This window comes from Microcaecilia unicolor, chromosome 1 (genome assembly GCF_901765095.1).
Source record: "Microcaecilia unicolor chromosome 1, aMicUni1.1, whole genome shotgun sequence".
Taxonomy (NCBI): Eukaryota; Metazoa; Chordata; class Amphibia; order Gymnophiona; family Siphonopidae; genus Microcaecilia; species Microcaecilia unicolor.
In genome coordinates this window covers 215,606,512-215,624,134 of record NC_044031.1, presented here as the reverse complement: position 1 = coordinate 215,624,134, position 17,623 = coordinate 215,606,512, and the positions used below count along the sequence as shown (strand labels likewise).

The following is a 17,623-nucleotide window of genomic DNA, read 5'->3' as shown; positions in this document are numbered from 1 at the left end:
AAAGTACGTAATGGACATAACACAACTCTTCCGTTGACTGTTCCACATGAACTTTATCTTACCACAATGTCACTTTGTATTTGTTCACACCGGAGTCTGCGAACGCCTCTCCGGTACTATGTAAGCCACATTGAGCCTGCAAATAGGTGGAAAATGTGGGATACAAATGTAACAAATAAATAAATAAATAAGATACCCAAAGATGTAAACCTCAAGCAAAACATTTGCATAACAAGGGCAAACCACACTTGACAGTAAATAATGACAAATGACTAACCCCATAAAGTGAGATTTTTGATAAATACACTTTAAAATTTTGTTCCTTTAACTCCAAAAACATATATCATGACACTTATTTCAACTGAAGTAAGCCTCAGCTACCATAAAATTTAGGGTCGATATTCAAAGAAATTTAACAGCCAGGAGAGGCTGATATTCAGCAGCACTTAACCAGTAACTATCAGCACTAACTGCTAAAGCCATAGCCAGCTATTTTGTGGGTGGTCTGGGGGCAGAGTTGGCAGTTATACAATTATGTGTCGATATTCATAAATTAACCACCAACGTTAACTGGACAAATTGGACCACATAAAACTCAGTCTTATCTTTGTCCGGTTTCACTTAGGCAGTTACATGCTGAATATCGCATTTAGCCACATAAGAGAAAGCCTGCCACACATTATCAGATATTTATTTGTAGCATTTGTATCCCACATTTTCCCACTGTTTTGCAGGCTCAGTGTGGCTTACATTTGTCGTAGTGGCGGTTGCCATTTCTGGGTAACAGAATTACAAATGGTGTTTCGTTAAGGTGCAACATACATGTTGACATACGTTTGCCGTAATGGCGGTTGCCATTTCCGGGTAAGAGAATTATACATGGTATTGCGTAAGGTGCAGACATGCATGGTGACATACATGGAGCATAACATATATGGAACAGGTTGTGGTGTATATATATATCATGTGTATAACTACATGGTAAAGCAGAATATGTTATGGTGCTGCATGAAGGTTCTTGAGTAATAGCTTGGATTGTAGTATATATTAGGTCAGCGACTATAGATATTCCCTATTCGACATAAGGTTTAAAGTGGTAGTGCTTAGTCATTACTAGCAAAGAGGTTATACAGTCATGTGGTAAGATTTCGGTTTTGTATAGATCTTGCATAGTGTTATTTAGTATTTAAGATGTATGTTTGTTGTATGCCTTCTTCTATTAGTGGTATACAAGAATTGATTTGAATTGAATAACAACGGGTACCTAAATTGGATTGTGCAAAACTCAAAAGGCGGTGTGACCATTGGAGGGGCATGGGGGGGGGGGGTTCAGGGTCATTCACAAAAGATGCACGCAGTGTTACAGAATAGCAAGGATTCATGCCCAACTTGCACACCAGAATGTACACCAGGTTTCAGCTGGCATAAGTGCTCACGCCCAAAGCTGAACGTGGATGTTAAGCATATTCAGTGCCAGTGCCCAGACATGGCCTGGCACAGAATCTTTGGGTATAACACCAGTGGCTGCCAAAAAGACGCTGATCGCCACTGGCTGAATATTTTACGCTTTTATTATAACAAAATCATACCTCATTTCATTGACGTTCTTCCAGGAACTAGTTAGAAATACAACGAAATGGTGGACCCTACAAATGGGCCTAAACAGAAGTAAATATATTTGGGGAAGGGGCCTCATGGAAATGAATATCTACATAGGTAGGTGAATAACCCTTTAAGCTCGGCACAAAGCATCACAGAGCCCCTTCTGGACATAAAACAGCACAAATAATGGCCAAATATTCACTTTAACCAATGTAAATATTTGAGAAATCACAATATTTGATTGCAGTTTATTTGAAATTAGTGCTGGCAAACAGGAGCTGTCTCAAATATAGCATTCCAGAAGTATACAGCTGTATCTGTCTTGGCTCAGTTTTATGTAAATGTTTATTGACAGCCTTTCAGACTAAATGAATTCCTTAGCTGATGGATCTTCAAAAGGCACTATTTGGATATCTTAAACTTTCCCAACAGAAAAAGTGCATATGTTTCTTTTGCTCTGTGAGGATCTGCCATCTTAACTATGCCATAGAACTCCAATCTGCCAGAAATCAGATGCCAATTAAAGAGTAACAGTGAGAGGTGTATTGAGAAAGTCTGCTCCAATAGGAGTCAAATAACATTTTTAGGAGGAAAATATAAAATCCAGTTACAAGGGAGGAACCATGTCCTTCCTCCTCAAGAGGGAGGTCCATAGAGGAGTCCAGCTAAGAAGGATGTAGAGAAGCAGTAAGTGGTGATCTCCACGCAGAGGCCCATCAGAATCTTAGCTCCATTTCAAGGAACTGAGGGGCCCTTTTAAAGAGCAGTAGTAAGCCAACACGGGCTTACTGCTTCCTCTTCCAGGACTACTGCCGGCCCAGCACAGCTGCCAGCGGTAGTCCTGTCCCGAACACACACCATTTCTGGGGGAAAAAGAAAATCCCCCAGAAATGGCTTGCATGACGATAACCCAGTGGTTATTGGGCATCGCTGTGTGCTGTCTGGTTACCACTGGATTAATGCAGGAGCCCTTATCGCCACCTCAATGGGTGGCGGTAGGGGCTTCCCATCACATGTCCATGCGGCAAGAGTTATCTCACCGTGTGGCCATTATTTGGGCTTTTACCAGCTGTGGAAAAAATGGCCCTGGCGTGCGGGAAAAACAGCCCCCACTGCTAGCATAGGGCCCTTTTTCTCGCAGCTTGGTAAAAGAGCAGTAATTATATAGGGGCCGCCAGCCTGTTAATCAGCTGTCCCCTGGAGCCTGAGGAAAGAGCCTGAAGAGTTCCCATTCTGCAATAAACTGTTCAGAGAGGTCCCTCAGAGGCGTAGATTGCCCCAAAGCAGAAGGTCTGGTCACGGGGAGACTGAATCCTAAACCTTAGTTAGAGAAAAGCAAAGCTGAAGCTATAGCCATTTGTAGACCCCAATCAGGGAAGGGGTTGAAGACTACAAGCAGTGACATTGGTGAGTGCCACCTTCCTATCAGTGTCAGAGGATATTTCATCCACCCAGGGCTTTATCCGTCATCTGTTCACAAAGGCAAACTTCCAGCAATCAGGGAATCCAGAACATCTGAAAGAGAATGAACTACCACCACCACCACTGGAAATAGAGCACAGTAACCCTGTCCCACCCATTAAGAGAAGTACCAGAAGCTCTGTAATTCAACTAATACACTTTAATATCTAAATCAAGAGAAAGAATAAAGAATAGTTGGGAGAAACCTGGACATTAAGAGTAAGGAGTTGCATCTACCACTGACTAAATGTAAGAGAGATGTTAGAGTAGGAAGTGTGTGGAGTTCCTTCTAATGTTTCTTTGATGAAGTGTTATGATCAAGGTTGACATCAATTTGCTTTGAAACTATGGATAATTTATCTTTTGCTTTTTATTTCGTTCAATTTGCACATTTGTTCAATACTGGAGTGCTCATTGAAGGGACTTTTTATCTTAAAGCCACTCTGGTCTCCAGTAATCTTTTGCTTTTCATATTTTCTGTGCCTGACTCCTTACTTTACTTTCACTAACCGAAAGGGGAATCCTTACAAGGTTAGTGAAGGCTTAAAGGTTTAAAGATAAGGTTTATCTTTAAACCTTTAAAGATAAACCTTTAGCTTTACTCATACTACCCCTCTCCTCAAGTCGCTTCACTGGCTCCCTATCCGTTTTCGCATCCTGTTCAAACTTCTTCTACTAACCTATAAATGTACTCACTCTGCTGCTCCCCAGTATCTCTCCACACTCGTCCTTCCCTACACCCCTTCCCGTGCACTCCGCTCCATGGATAAATCCTTCTTATCTGTTCCTTTCTCCACTACTGCCAACTCCAGACTTCGTGCCTTCTGTCTCGCTGCACCCTACGCCTGGAATAAACTTCCTGAGCTCCTATGTCTTGCCCCATCCTTGGCCACCTTTAAATCTAGACTGAAAGACCACCTCTTTAACATTGCTTTTGACTCGTAACCACTTGTAACCACTCACCTCCACCTACCCTCCTCTCCTCCTTCCTGTACACATTAATTGATTTGATTTGCTTACTTTATTTTTTCTCTATTAGATTGTAAGCTCTTTGAGCAGGGACTGTCTTTCTTCTATGTTTGTGCAGCACTGCGTACGCCTTGTAGCGCTATAGAAATGCTAAATAGTAGTAGTAGTAAGAGGAAAGGAGAGTATTTTTGGCCAGACATTGCAACTTGATTATGTACCCGCCTCCAGTGTGACCCTCAGCCGTGACTATTGAGGGGGCTGCTATACATTTGTAGGATCATTCTATAACTGGGCATTTGTGTGGATAAATGTACAGAATACTAGCACTTTCTCTGGAAGGGGCAGCAAGAGTTAGTCTGTAAGGGTGCATGTAAATGGCAAGGGGAGCATCCACATGGTAGATCATGGGGATGGGGCATAGGTGGAGCTGCAACATACAAACCAGTAAGTTATATACATCCTTGCTACATTTAGGCACCCAAAGTTATGGCAGGTCTACATCTGATGTAACTACAGGTGCCTAGATTTTAGGCATGCCAATGCCAGGTTATGCTAGTATTCTAGAACGGAATCTGGGGGCCTAGAGATGGCAATATAGATTAGGCTCCCAATTTGCAGCATCAGGGCACCTAAAAGGGGGTGTCCTCTTAGAGAACTGCTTCCAATTAAGTCTATACCAAAATTTCATTTTAGATTTTATATCTGATTACTCACCTGATTACATGGTTTCAGAGACCCCAGGACACTACACTTATACTTTACTGTTCACTGAGCTAGTGGGTTCACCAAGCACAGAAGAAGGGGCCCTTTTACAAAACTGTGATAAGCATTAATACCTACTTACCACAGCAAAAAATGGCTTTTTTACCATGGGGCACGCTGAGGCGTCCCATGGTAATTTGGGAATGTTTTTGACTGGTGAGAGATGGCATGGAGGGAGAGAGAAAGAGTGAGTGCAGGTAACACGGTGAGTTCCAAGAGCCAGAGCTAATGAACAAGTCTCACACCTGAGTTTCACCAGGTCTCTGCTAGTGAAGGCAGATAGTAGCATATGTCTAGCCTGGATATTATTATATTTCTAATTATTTAATCTAGAATTCCTTTATAGCCCAGGAGTACTCATGTAGTAAGAGTGGTATCGTACTGTCTTCTAAACTTCCCAACCACTAAACAAACTTCTCAATTGAAAGTCAAAATATGGTGGATGAAAAGCCCTCAGTAGCTGCAACTAGTTTCCATAAAAAGTATGTTTATGGCATATGCAAATCAGTGGTCACAAAAAACCTCCTCAAAAAATTGGTGAAACACCTCAATACCAAAAAAATAAAATAAAAATCTTACAACGTATCTCTCATTATCTTTTGGCCATTTTCGTCATGAGGTGTTCTAGCATTTGTATTGGTCTTTGAACACATTCATGAAGAAGGTGGTCAAAAGAAACATGGAGGGTTTTTTTTTTAATGACCATTGATTTGCACATGACACACATGAGCTACTACTGAAAAAGGTGCAAGCAAAATCTAAATCTAAACATGTTTTTGTGTAAACTGGTGACAACAACTGTGGTCTGTCTTCTGTAGCATATTTTGATTTTTAAGTGGGAAATATCTTATGGTTGGTGTGTTCACATTCCTTCCCACTTCATTGGTGTCTATATCTTCTAAACTTATAATCAATCATGGTTAATGTAAACTGGTTGGATGCCAGTGTGTATGTGCGCATTAGACAGAGAGAGAGAAAGAGCTTGCACATTTAAATTTAGCTTCATCTGGGAATAGCTTAAAGAGTTTAAGATAGAAGGTTCAGCAATAAAAAGGTTAATTGTTACAGGTTATTGCAATGTGAATATAACAGGGAAAGTTTAAATGTTAAGAGATCTGCATCGCATATTTGTTTATAGTTCCTCAGTAAGAATCTAATCTACTGTAAATAAAATAGATGTAATGGGGGGACAATTGTATTTTATGAATGTGTATTATTCAACTGCTGTAAGCTGCTTGTAGCAATCCTTGGTGATTGAAGAGGCACGGTATAATGGAGAAATCAAATCACACTGAAGATACCGGGGAAGATTTTTTTAAAGGATCCGGCCACACAACTCTGGAGTTAGTTGATGAGATGCAACTGACTGTAAATTCCTCTTATAGAGCGCTTAAACCACAGCTGCCTATTTTGCTAGGCAGGTAAATGTACCTGCTTTAAAAACAATAATTAAGAGAAAACAAACAAACTCTAAATATCCTCAAACAACTGACAATATAATGAAGAGTCCAGTAATGGCACAAAGACATATATGGTCACTAATGAAAAATAAATAAAACACGAGGAAAAACACCTCAAAACACCCAAACGCTTACTGAGATTTCGGCATCTTCTGCTGAGGTTGTATCATTCATCATTGGTCTAAAAAAAAACCTTGTGATTTTTTTAATTCAATTTATTTCTTTATTACTTCTTTATTGCTTTTTTGTCCTTATATTTAAAAATATATATTAATTTTTGATTTTCTGTTCAAAAACAGCTCCCATTTTACAGCACAGCAATAATCCAATTACGTTCCTGCTTCATGAAATTATATTCATAGCATATTTGAAACAAAAGAAGTCGAGCACTTAACTGACACTCGACAGTGGCAAGACCTGTTTCATTCAAACAGCTTCTTCAGGGGTTGTGCTTCGACATCAGAATTTTGAAAGGATGGTTTCATACATTCAGATGATAACCTATGGACCATATATAGTTTGAAAACATTAGAAGTGCAAAGAAGAAAAACTGACTTTAACTTAACGTCACATTTCAAATACGCAAATCATTTTACTGATAATATATTATCACATCCATTATTTTGAAGACGTTTTGAAATATACAAAACTGACTTCAATATGTTATTAATATAACATATGGATGTCAGGCGACCCTCAGGGGGAGGAATGCTGGCTTCTGCCTAACCCCTGGTAAGCCTTTCCTCAGCTGAGAAGTGCCCAGCTCTACCACCGGCTGCCTTTCAGGTGCTGTGGAGGACTTGCAGCTCATCTGCATATCCTTACAGCCTTCTCCGGGGTGACACCCAGGTCCACTCCGATCCACTCAGGGCCTCCGTTCTCACGCGGGGCATTTTTCTCACATCTAATCTTCTTCCCAGTTGCTAAAGTACCTCAGTCGTTTATGGCCCCTATTCATATTCTCTTCCTAGCCCTGTCCCTTACTAATCTTTTCCCTCACCCCCTACCTCTCTCCGCTACAGGAACTCACTGCCCATCCATCAACTTCATCACCTCACCTTCTCTCCTACCCTCTTTCTCCGTCTTGGCTTTTAATCTCCGTCTCTTTCTTCCCTCCATTTTGCCTTCCCCATTCCACCTAAATACCTCTCGCCTTCGATGCCTTCGTGGCCACACCTCTCCTACTCTCCTTCGCTCTCTTTTACTCCTTCTCTTACTCTCAGCCGGTGACATCAATCCCAATCCTGGCCCTCCTCACCAACTATTATCCCAACTCTACAGATCTCACCGCGACCTCTCTAACCTCATCTCTATTCCTCTACTCTCCTCCTCTTCTCTGCCCTTCTCTTGCGTCCTATGGAATGCCCGCTCTATCTGTAACAAACTCCCCTATATCCAGGACCACTTTATCTCGCGTCACCACCATCTGCTCGCCATAACAGAAACCTGGCTCTGCCCTGATGACTCTGCTTCAGTCGCAGCCCTCTGCCATGGTGGTTATCTTTTTTCACATACTCCTCGCCCTGCTGGTCATGGGGGCGGTGTTGGACTACTTCTCTCTCCCTCCTCCAGATTTCAACCCCTTCTTCCACCGCAATCTCACTGTTTTTCCTCCTTTGAAGTCCACTCTAACCGCCTTTTCTCTCCTCTGCCTCTTCGAATAGCGGTCATTTATCATCCCCGATAAGTCCCTTTCATCCTTTCTCAGTGACTTTGATGCCTGGCTTGCCTTCTTCCATGATCCTTCCTCCCCCTCTCTCATCCTTGGTGACTTTAATATTCCTGCTAATGATCCTTCCAACTCTTATATTTCCAAGTTACTCACTTTAACATCCTCCTTTAATCTCCAACTATGCTCCACCTCCCCCACTCATCAAAATGGTCACTGTCTTGATCTCATCTTCTCCTCCAACTGTTCACCCTCTAGTTTCCTTGCCTCTGATCTTCCCCTCTCTGATCACCATCTTATAACTTTCACACTTAAATCTCCTCCCTCCCAGTCCCGTCCTATCTTATCTAATTTATCTAGGAATCTTCACGATATTGACCCTTCATCTCTATCCTCCCATGTTTCAAACCTCCTCTCTACTGTGGCACCATCCACGTCTGTCAACGAGGCTGTTTCTTCTTACAACAATACTCTATCCTCTGCCTTAGACACTCTTGCAACTTTGATGACCTGCCCTATAAGGCGTACAAAACCCCAACCTTGGCTGACTTCTAATATCCGCTATCTACGTTCCTGTACCCGCTCCGCCGAACGCCTCTGGAGGAAATCTCGGGCCCTTGCTGATTTCTTACACTTTAAGTTCATGCTGACCTCCTTCCAATCTGCTCTTTTACGCGCCAAACAGGATTATTATATCCAACTGACCAACTCTCTTGGCTCTAACCCTCTACTTCTCTTAAACACATTGAACTCTCTCCTCAAGGTGCCCCCTCCCCAACTCCCCCTTCATTATCTCCTCAGACCCTTGCTGAATTCTTTCACGACAAGTTTCAAAAGATAAACCTTGAATTCTCTACCTCGCCACCTCTCCCTCCACTAGTCCGTTCCCCTCTTTTTCCTTCCCCTCATTCCTTTTCCTCCTTTCCTGAAGTTACTATAGAGGAAACTACACTTCTCCTTTCTTCCTCAAAATGTACCACCTGTTCCTGTGATCCCATTCCCACCCACCTTCTTAATGCCATCTCACCTGCTCTTATTCCTTTTATCTGTCACATTCTCAGCCTCTCACTTTCCACTGCAACTGTCCCTACTGCCTTTAAACATGCTGTGGTCACACCTCTCCTTAAGAAGCCTTCACTCGACCCTACTTGTCCCTCTAATTACCGACCCATCTCCCGCCTCCCTTTTCTCTCCAAATTACTTGAGCATGCTGTTCACCACCGTTGCCTTGATTTTCTCTCCTCACATGCTATTCTTGACCCACTACAATCTGGTTTTCGCCCTCTCCACTCAACCGAAACTGCGCTTACTAAAGTCTCCAATGACCTATTACTGGCTAAATCCAGAGGTCTCTATTCCATCCTCATTCTTCTTGATCTTTCCGCTGCTTTTGACACTGTCGATCATAGCATACTCCTCGATACCCTGTCCTCACTTGGATTTCAGGGCTCTGTCCTTTCCTGGTTCTCTTCCTACCTCTCCCTTCGCACCTTTAGTGTTCACGCTGGTGGATCCTCTTCTACTTCTATCCCTCTGCCTGTCGGCGTACCTCAGGGTTCTGTTCTTGGTCCCCTCCTCTCTTCTATCTACACTTCTTGCCTTGGTTCATTAATCTCATCCCATGGCTTTTCCTACCATCTCTATGCTGATGACTCCCAAATCTACCTTTCTACCCCTGATATCTCACCTTGCATCCAAACCAAAGTTTCAGCGTGCTTGTCTGACATTGCTGTCTGGATGTCTCAATGCTACCTGAAATTAAACATGACGAAAACCGAGCTTCTCATTTTTCCCCCCAAACCCACCTCCCCCACTCCCCCCCCCCCCCCCCCCCCCCCCCCGTTTTCTATTTCTGTTGATGGCTCTCTCATTCTCCCTGTCTCCTCAGCTGGAAACCTTGGGGTCATCTTTGACTCTTTTCTCTTTTTCTCTGCTCGTATCCAGCAGATCGCCAAGACCTGTCGTTTCTTTCTTTACAACATCCGTAAAATCCGCCTCTTTCTTTCTGAGCACTCTACCAAAACCCTCATCCACACCCTTGTCACCTCTCATTTAGACTATTGCAAACTGCTTCTTGCTGGCCTCCCACTTAGTCACCTCTCCCCTCTCCAATCGGTTCAAAACTCTGCTGCCCGTCTCGTCTTCCGCCAGGGTCGCTTTACTCATACTACCCCTCTCCTCAAGTCGCTTCACTGGCTCCCTATCCGTTTTCGCATCCTGTTCAAACTTCTTCTACTAACCTATAAATGTACTCACTCTGCTGCTCTCCAGTATCTCTCCACACTTCTCCTTCCCTACACCCCTTCCCGTGCACTCTGCTCCATGGATAAATCCTTCTTATCTGTTCCCTTCTCCACTACTGCCAACTCCAGACTTCGCGCCGTCTGTCTCGCTGCACCCTATGCCTGGAATAAGCTTCCTGAGCCCCTACGTCTTGCCCCATCCTTGGCCACCTTTAAATCTAGACTAAAAGCCCACCTCTTTAACATTGCTTTTGACTCGTAACCACTTGTAACCACTCACCTCCACCTACCCTCCTCTCCTCCTTCCTGTACACACTAATTGATTTGATTTGCTTACTTTATTTTTTGTCTATTAGATTGTATGCTCTTGGAGCAGGGACTGTCTTTCTTCTATGTTTGTGCAGCGCTGCGTATGCCTTGTAGCGCTATAGAAATGCTAAATAGTAGTAGTAGAAGTTCAAATTCACAATCCATCGTGCTGCTGGCATGTTGTTAAAAATGTCAGAAATCAAATACAAGATGGCGTTGTTATTTAAACCACATGATCAATTAAACTGTGGCGAATCGTGAAAGGACCCTTATTAAATCATTAGTTGTTACTTCACATTAAATGATGTCTACAATGTATATTGAATGATTAGCTGAACCATTCATGCATTCACTAATGTTGTGCAGACTTCACATAAATTATCTTACGACTAACATACTGTCATTTGTATCATTTACAAATATCTTCAATGGTAGAAGAACCATCTGAAATTCTATAGAACAAAAATATATTTTTTAATCATATAGACTAACTTGTTAGTTACATGTTGTTCAAGATGTCAAACTAAAAATTTAGAATGGCATCCTTATTCAAATCATACCATCAAGTAATCCATTCCCAGTCACTGGCTGATGCTCCCTTAAAAAGTTCTATGAAACAGCAATTAGATAATTAATTGAAAAATGCATGCCATTCAATGAAACTATTCAGACCATTAGGTTCTAAAGTGTTCAAACAGTATATCCATCTTTGTTCATGTTGCAAAAGCAATTTAGCACGATCGCAACCTCTAACATTGGGTTTAACAAGATCAATGAAACATTTTAGTTGTTCAAACTTGTGGTTATATTCAATACAATGATTGACTAATGGTACTTCACTGCAATATCTTTTCATATTACTCCGATGTTCATTGAGTCTTATTTTGAAACCTCTCATAGTCTTACCTACGTATAATTTACCGCAGGGGCACAAAATTATATACACTGCATAATCACTTTTACAGTTACTGAAATGTTTCAGATGGTAAACTTTACCATCATTCGGATTTGTAAAAGATTTTAACTGTAAAGTTACTTCACAGTTTTTGCATACTCCGCATTTGAAATGACCCTGTAAACTATTGATTTTCTTAACTGGTGCAGATGGTAAATTTGAAGAACTTAGAATCTCTTTTAAATTTTTTCCTCGTGACTACGAAATTCTCAATGATATTTCTGAAAAACGTTTGTAGGATTTCATAATGTGCCACTGGTCACAAATTATATTAGAGATCCTTGGGCTAGCGTTATTATATTTGCTGGTAAATGTAAGGGCATTTTTTTGTTCATTGATTTCCCTGAGCTGTTCAATATTCTACTAATGTTGATCCTTGTATGTTTGTGATACTGTGATATTGCTCTATATACTTATAAACACGTTACTCATCTGAGAATAACCATAGGTGTGGTAAGTTCTTAGGAGACACTTTTTAAAATCTCAGATTTTATTTCTGATAATATTCACTACTATCTGTGGCTTTGTACACGTGCTACGAAATTATATGAGGCAATAGTCAGCAGTGCTGCTATTGGAAATTGTCCCACGGTAAACTCCTGGAGCTGCATGTGTGCACAGGAGTTGAACAAATTTAGTAGACAAAATTCCAGGGCATATAACAAGTAGTTCTCCAGCTTCCCCTTTCTCTTTTTCATGGAATAACAAAGGCTGTGGAAAGGGAGAGGCTAAATGTTGCTACAAGCAAATATACAATGACAGAATATGACAGTGGTGCTCAGTGGCTTTTTAGACGTTGACTGCCATGGGCAGAATTAGGTCCTGATATTCAATGCCAGGCTGTGTCTGGGCACCAGCATTGAACATCGGCAGCTAACTAGATTTTATCAGGCTGCCAGCTCTTATACTAGTCCTGACTGATATTCAGCCGGTATCCACATACCCATCTTCCAGACAAGTAAGTGTAACACCTTCTTGTGAACATCTCTGGGTTCGGGACCCGACCTGGCAGAAGTCCCCCCTTGGGCAGGCAGACTCCATTGTTTCCTTATGTGTATGGGGCTTGGTGCCTCCACCTGGCAAAGAAAGGTGTTAGCAGGTGAGATTTCTCCCCCTTCTCCTCAGGACAATCCAAACAAATACCACTGTGAATTTCTCTCTCTTAGGATTTCAGTGCTCTGTCATTTGTGACCTGCACTGACAGGTTTCCCAGAACAGATGAATCACTCTATATTAATTTGTTTAGAACCTTAGCCCTCTTTTGGCTAGCCCCTGTAACTGCAGCTTTTCCAGCACTGAGGAACGCCTCTGTTGGCTCCTTTAGGATATGAGCCCTCTTTTAGCCAAGACTTGTTAACTTCAGCCTTTTTAACACGCTTCTTTTGAATTTCAGCCCTTTGTAGGCTAAGGCATTTATTTGCAGCCTTTCAGTTAAACCCTACTCCTATTTTTCTCTTCTTTTGTCAAACCAAAATCTACTCTAATAATAATCCAGGCCAACCCAATCCAACCCCTCTTCTCTTTCTGCAAAACAGCTCCTCTACCTAGGGCTACTTCAACTGCACAAGTCTTCATTTGTTAGAGTGAGATGTTTGTCTTGCCACCAAAAAAAAAAAAAAAGTACCTCTCTTTAAACATACTGTGATCCTTTAACTTTAGTAGTTATAATGATTTTACATGCACAATCACATTTAGGGCCCTGTTTACTAAGTCTCGCTTTAGGCACGCTAACGTTTTAGCAAGTGCTAACAATAGAGACACCCATTATACTCCTATGGGTGTCTCTAGCTTTAGTGCACTCTAATAAGTTTGCACGCCTACTGCGCGGCTTAGTAAACAGGGCCCTTAGTGATCACTTTTTCCACAGTAAGTTCAATAATTTGTATATGGCGTGTCCCTTCCCCCAGTTCAACACTGAGTTATTGGAATGTAAAGTAGCATTTTCCCTGCCTGTCAGCAACTGCTCAACTGCCAGGTTGCCTTCAGCAAAACAAATCCTGTCTCATTCTAAATCTTTCTCCAGAGGGATTTTATTAGTAACCTCCTTTCCCACCCCACCCCATAAACAACCTGCCTGCCATTCCCCATTCGGAATTGCCCCCCCCCCCCCCCGCAGGCCTACTTGAATGTCATGGTGATCTAGCAGGGCAATGGGGGGGCACTTGCTCTTGCCCTTAGTGACCCATGATAAAAATAGTTGCCATGACCTTTATCAATAGTCTCACAATACTAGCCTTAGTAACACAAAGCTGCTGCTAAAGGCCGGGATGCAGCCATGTTTAGCATGGAGCCGCTAGAGGTAGAAGCAAATGAGGTTTGTGCTCCTGCTTCCATTGCCCTGCTAGACCTCTATGGCATTCAGGTAGGATTGGGGGGGGGGGGGCTATTCTGACTGGGAGAGGTGGTTAATTTTCAGGTGGTAGGAAGGAGGGAGTTGCTTGTCTGGTGAAGGGAGGAGGTTGTTTAATTGTTGAGGGTGGGAGTGGACCTTGCCAGTATGGTTGGGAGGGAGGGGAGACCATCGCATCCTGTGCCAGTCAGTCCCAGAAGTTATGTGGGTGCCAACAGATATTCAGCGCCAGCAACCATATAGCTAACCAAGAAAAATTTAGACTGCATTTTATGAGGTCCTACATGCCCAGTTAGCGATGCAGGTGCTGGCACTGAATAGTCCTCCACTAGCATAAATCCTGGCTCCGCCCCCTGTGCTGTCCCTGACCCTGCCCACTTGGGATATGGCCAGTGAGTGCCAATATTCAACAGCACTGTCCAGTTAAGTGCTGTTCAATATCAGCAGCTGGCCAGGCACAAGCGATCTAAACAGGCACTTGGCTCTTCTGCCTGTTTAAATTCCTTTGAATATTGTCCCCATTATATTTTCACAAATGTACATTCTCCTGAGTAAGGAAACAAACTGCCAGCAATGTATACAACCAATACTGCTGTTCGAGGTTTTGGGGCCCAATGCAAAAATGTGGACAGGAGTCCTAAAGTCTCCCAACAGGTTGTGTCTCCGTCAGCTTTGATCAGGTCCTCCTGTCACACTGAGGCCCAGTACAGTTGCTTTGGTTGCACCCTCTAACACCAGACTGCCTTTAACCCATATAGGTTTATACCTTGCTATTTTGCTTGACCATTCATGCCTCAAAAAAGCTAACTCTGAGAGGAAGGCAGGAAATGACATATTTGCTTTATGTTGAATATTTTTTTTCTTCCCTCTTTAGGTTCTATGCCTACTTTTCCAACTGTACAGAATACGAGGCCATCAACGTCGGCTGCTTTTGGCCCAACCCTCTTGCTGAAGGATTCATCACCAACATTCACAGACAATTTTTTTCCAACTGCACATTGGAAAGAGTGATTTGGGAGGACCCGCCAGATGAAATCCTTATCACTCTGATTTTAATCCCAGTCTTCTTGACAGCGGCCATGATCAGCCTGGTGGTGTGGTGCAGCAAAAGAAGTGACGTACTGGTATAAATCAGCTTTTGTGTTTTATGTTTCTTTCTTGCATTCCTCTTTTTTTTTTTTTTTTTTTGATTGCCATCTTGCATTCCACAATGGCAATAAAATATAGAAATCCTCACCCCCTGACTGGACTCACGAAGAGCCTGACAACGTAGAAGACTTTCCAGGAACACTCACTCAGTCATGAGATGCCACTGATGACTATGCTGTGGATCCGAGATATCCTACAAGGAGTTTTCTTGTATATGGACATGTGGAATTATACAAGAGCAAGCCACAGTTGCGTACTTGTTGTATGGACAGAAGGTTATTGCTATTTTTTTGTTCTTTTATGTTGGGTCAGTAATTTTTCAGAAAGATTTTAGATCTGATATGTTAATTTTATATTTCACTCCATGATCAATGGTATCAGCTGATAAGCTGTTTTTTTTAAACACTACCAAAGTATATCTGATAAAACTTGTAAAATGCTTTTCTTGTTATTGGGGACCTTGAGGAGTATATTTTTTTTCCAAATAACTTGACTGACAAACATTTCTGCTGTGAATTTTGCCATGGGGGCAAATAGGAGTTTGTGGCTGATTGGCAATTATTGTTTGTTATATCATATGCTATTTTCTTGCAGTATATCTAATAAAAATCAAAAGCACTATTAATGAAAGACTGCTTCCTGAGCAGTTTGAGCTACTGAACTAGTGTAAGAACATGGAAATAATTTAAAAGAGCAGAGAATATGTACTCCGGGGTCTGCAGCATTGGCTGTGCCATGCCCTGAAGTCGCATGCCCTTTCAAATGACTTCTTCGATCTGGAAAGCTGCTGTGCAGAGCAGACTTCAGGAAGCTTATAGTCCGGTTCCCAGAGCCGAAAAAGAATGAGAGGAAATGGGCTGACCAAGAAGTTGCCAAGATGTGTTGGGGGATTGGTGGGGGGAGGGATTGTCCAATATGCCAACCTCTTAAGATTTACCATTTTACATGTTATTTTTATGATGACTCTGCTCACTCTTTGTTTCTTTCACTTCCTTGTACCTCTGCTCAGCTTACACACGGAGGGGTTTTCTTATGCTATGATATTAAATAACAATCAGAGTCAAAAGGGGCACCCTCTAGAAATGTATTTATATACAGTCATTATTTGCAAACCAACCGTTGGACGTCAAACTTATTAAATAAGACAAGTTATTAAATAAAACAAAAAACTTAGATATCAAACAATGCAATACTATTTTGGGGAGCAAGGCATTAAAAAAGACATATTTCAAAAAAATACGAAAGTTTTATTTTTATGAAACCACATTTGGATATATTCTTATCAATTTTGTGTTGCCCCACTGTGAGCATTTTCCATAACATGGTATATAATTTTTTTTTTACTCCACTGTAGGAAAGACCTTATGGGATAGGCTGCCATGAAATCCTTCACTCATGGGCCTCCTGCTTCTTTCTCTTACAATTAACAAATGGTAGTAAGAACCGCTTGCCGGCTGTGCCTTCTAGGTGTTAATTTTGCCCGTTGATGTTAGGTCTTCATATTGACTTGAAATTTGCATTGCAAATTAACTATGTGTACAATATTTTATTAAAAATGTGATTTGGTATCTGAGTTAAATGCTCCCAAATGTGATTTCTTTACTTGTCTCTAATGTTTAATGTTCTTATCTCCTCTCAAAATATATAACTCTCTCCACATGTCATCCAAGATTTGCACTGATTGGATCCTCACTAATAAACACTTAAGAAGGCCTATTAGAAAACATATTGCTATTTTAACCATATGTTTGATGGATTTAACTTCGCTCACTCCAGTAACAAATTTTTGAAACACAGGATGACAAGGTCTGAGTGACTTTCCTTGGTTGTTAGTATTTTAAATTCTCACTGCAAAGGAGGTCTGAGAAAATATGTGATCTTTTAACTTAAGAAGGGAGCACAGTAACCCTAGTTGAAAAGGCAAGGAGACATTTTCGGCTAAGAGCTGTAGCAATTCTCTTCCTCATCATGCAGAAATTAGTTGAGTGAATCACAATCTTACCTCATCTTTGTGCTGTGCTTTACAGTATGTGAAAACTACACTGACCTTCTTGTTTCTAATTCATCAGCATGGTAAGAGGCACTGCATATGTTTTAGCTAAAAATGTCAGCAGATGCATGGAACAAGAGATACTCATGGAAACTTGGAAATGCAGGGCTAAATAAAATTACAGATTCTGTGACAACCTTCTACACGTCACAGAGACTGTTAAATAGATGTTCCATTTATCACTCAGGTAAAGAAAAGAGTAAGACAAACCCCAGGAACTAAAGCAGTAGCACATTGACAAAGACATAAGAGCTTCATTTGCTATATTTCTAGATTATTCTTTTCAACTCGATTGCTGAAGAACACTTTTCAGACTTCTTAAATGTTGCAGTATTCTTTCCCATCATGCTGTATTTAATGCCTTACCAAGGGGCCCTTTTACTAAGCCGCTTAGGTGCTGACGTGCACCCAACGTGCGCTAATTCGTAACTACCACCTGGCCCAGACGGTAATTTCGTTTTTTACGCGTGCCCACTATGCGCGCTGGAAAATATATTTCATTTTTCAGCACGCGGTGCTAACTGGGTGGTAATCGTGTACTGATGATTACCGCCTGGTTAACGCGTGAGACCTTACCGCTAAATGAATGGGTGGTGATAAGTTCTCAGGCCCAAAATAGACGCGCACCAATTTTCATTTTGCCG

General features: G+C 41.7%; 1 protein-coding gene across 1 annotated transcript in view; it reads left to right on the top strand.

The window, feature by feature from the left end:
- RAMP3 (receptor activity modifying protein 3) overlaps positions 1 to 15,984 on the top strand; it is a 355,621-nt gene extending 339,637 nt beyond the window's left edge. The window contains exon 4 of the mRNA XM_030204265.1: positions 14,655 to 15,984. Within this exon, the coding sequence (XP_030060125.1) occupies positions 14,655 to 14,910 (256 nt within the window). The 3' untranslated portion in view covers positions 14,911 to 15,984. The remainder of the gene's footprint in view (positions 1 to 14,654) is intronic.
- Positions 15,985 to 17,623: the final 1,639 nt, after the last annotated feature.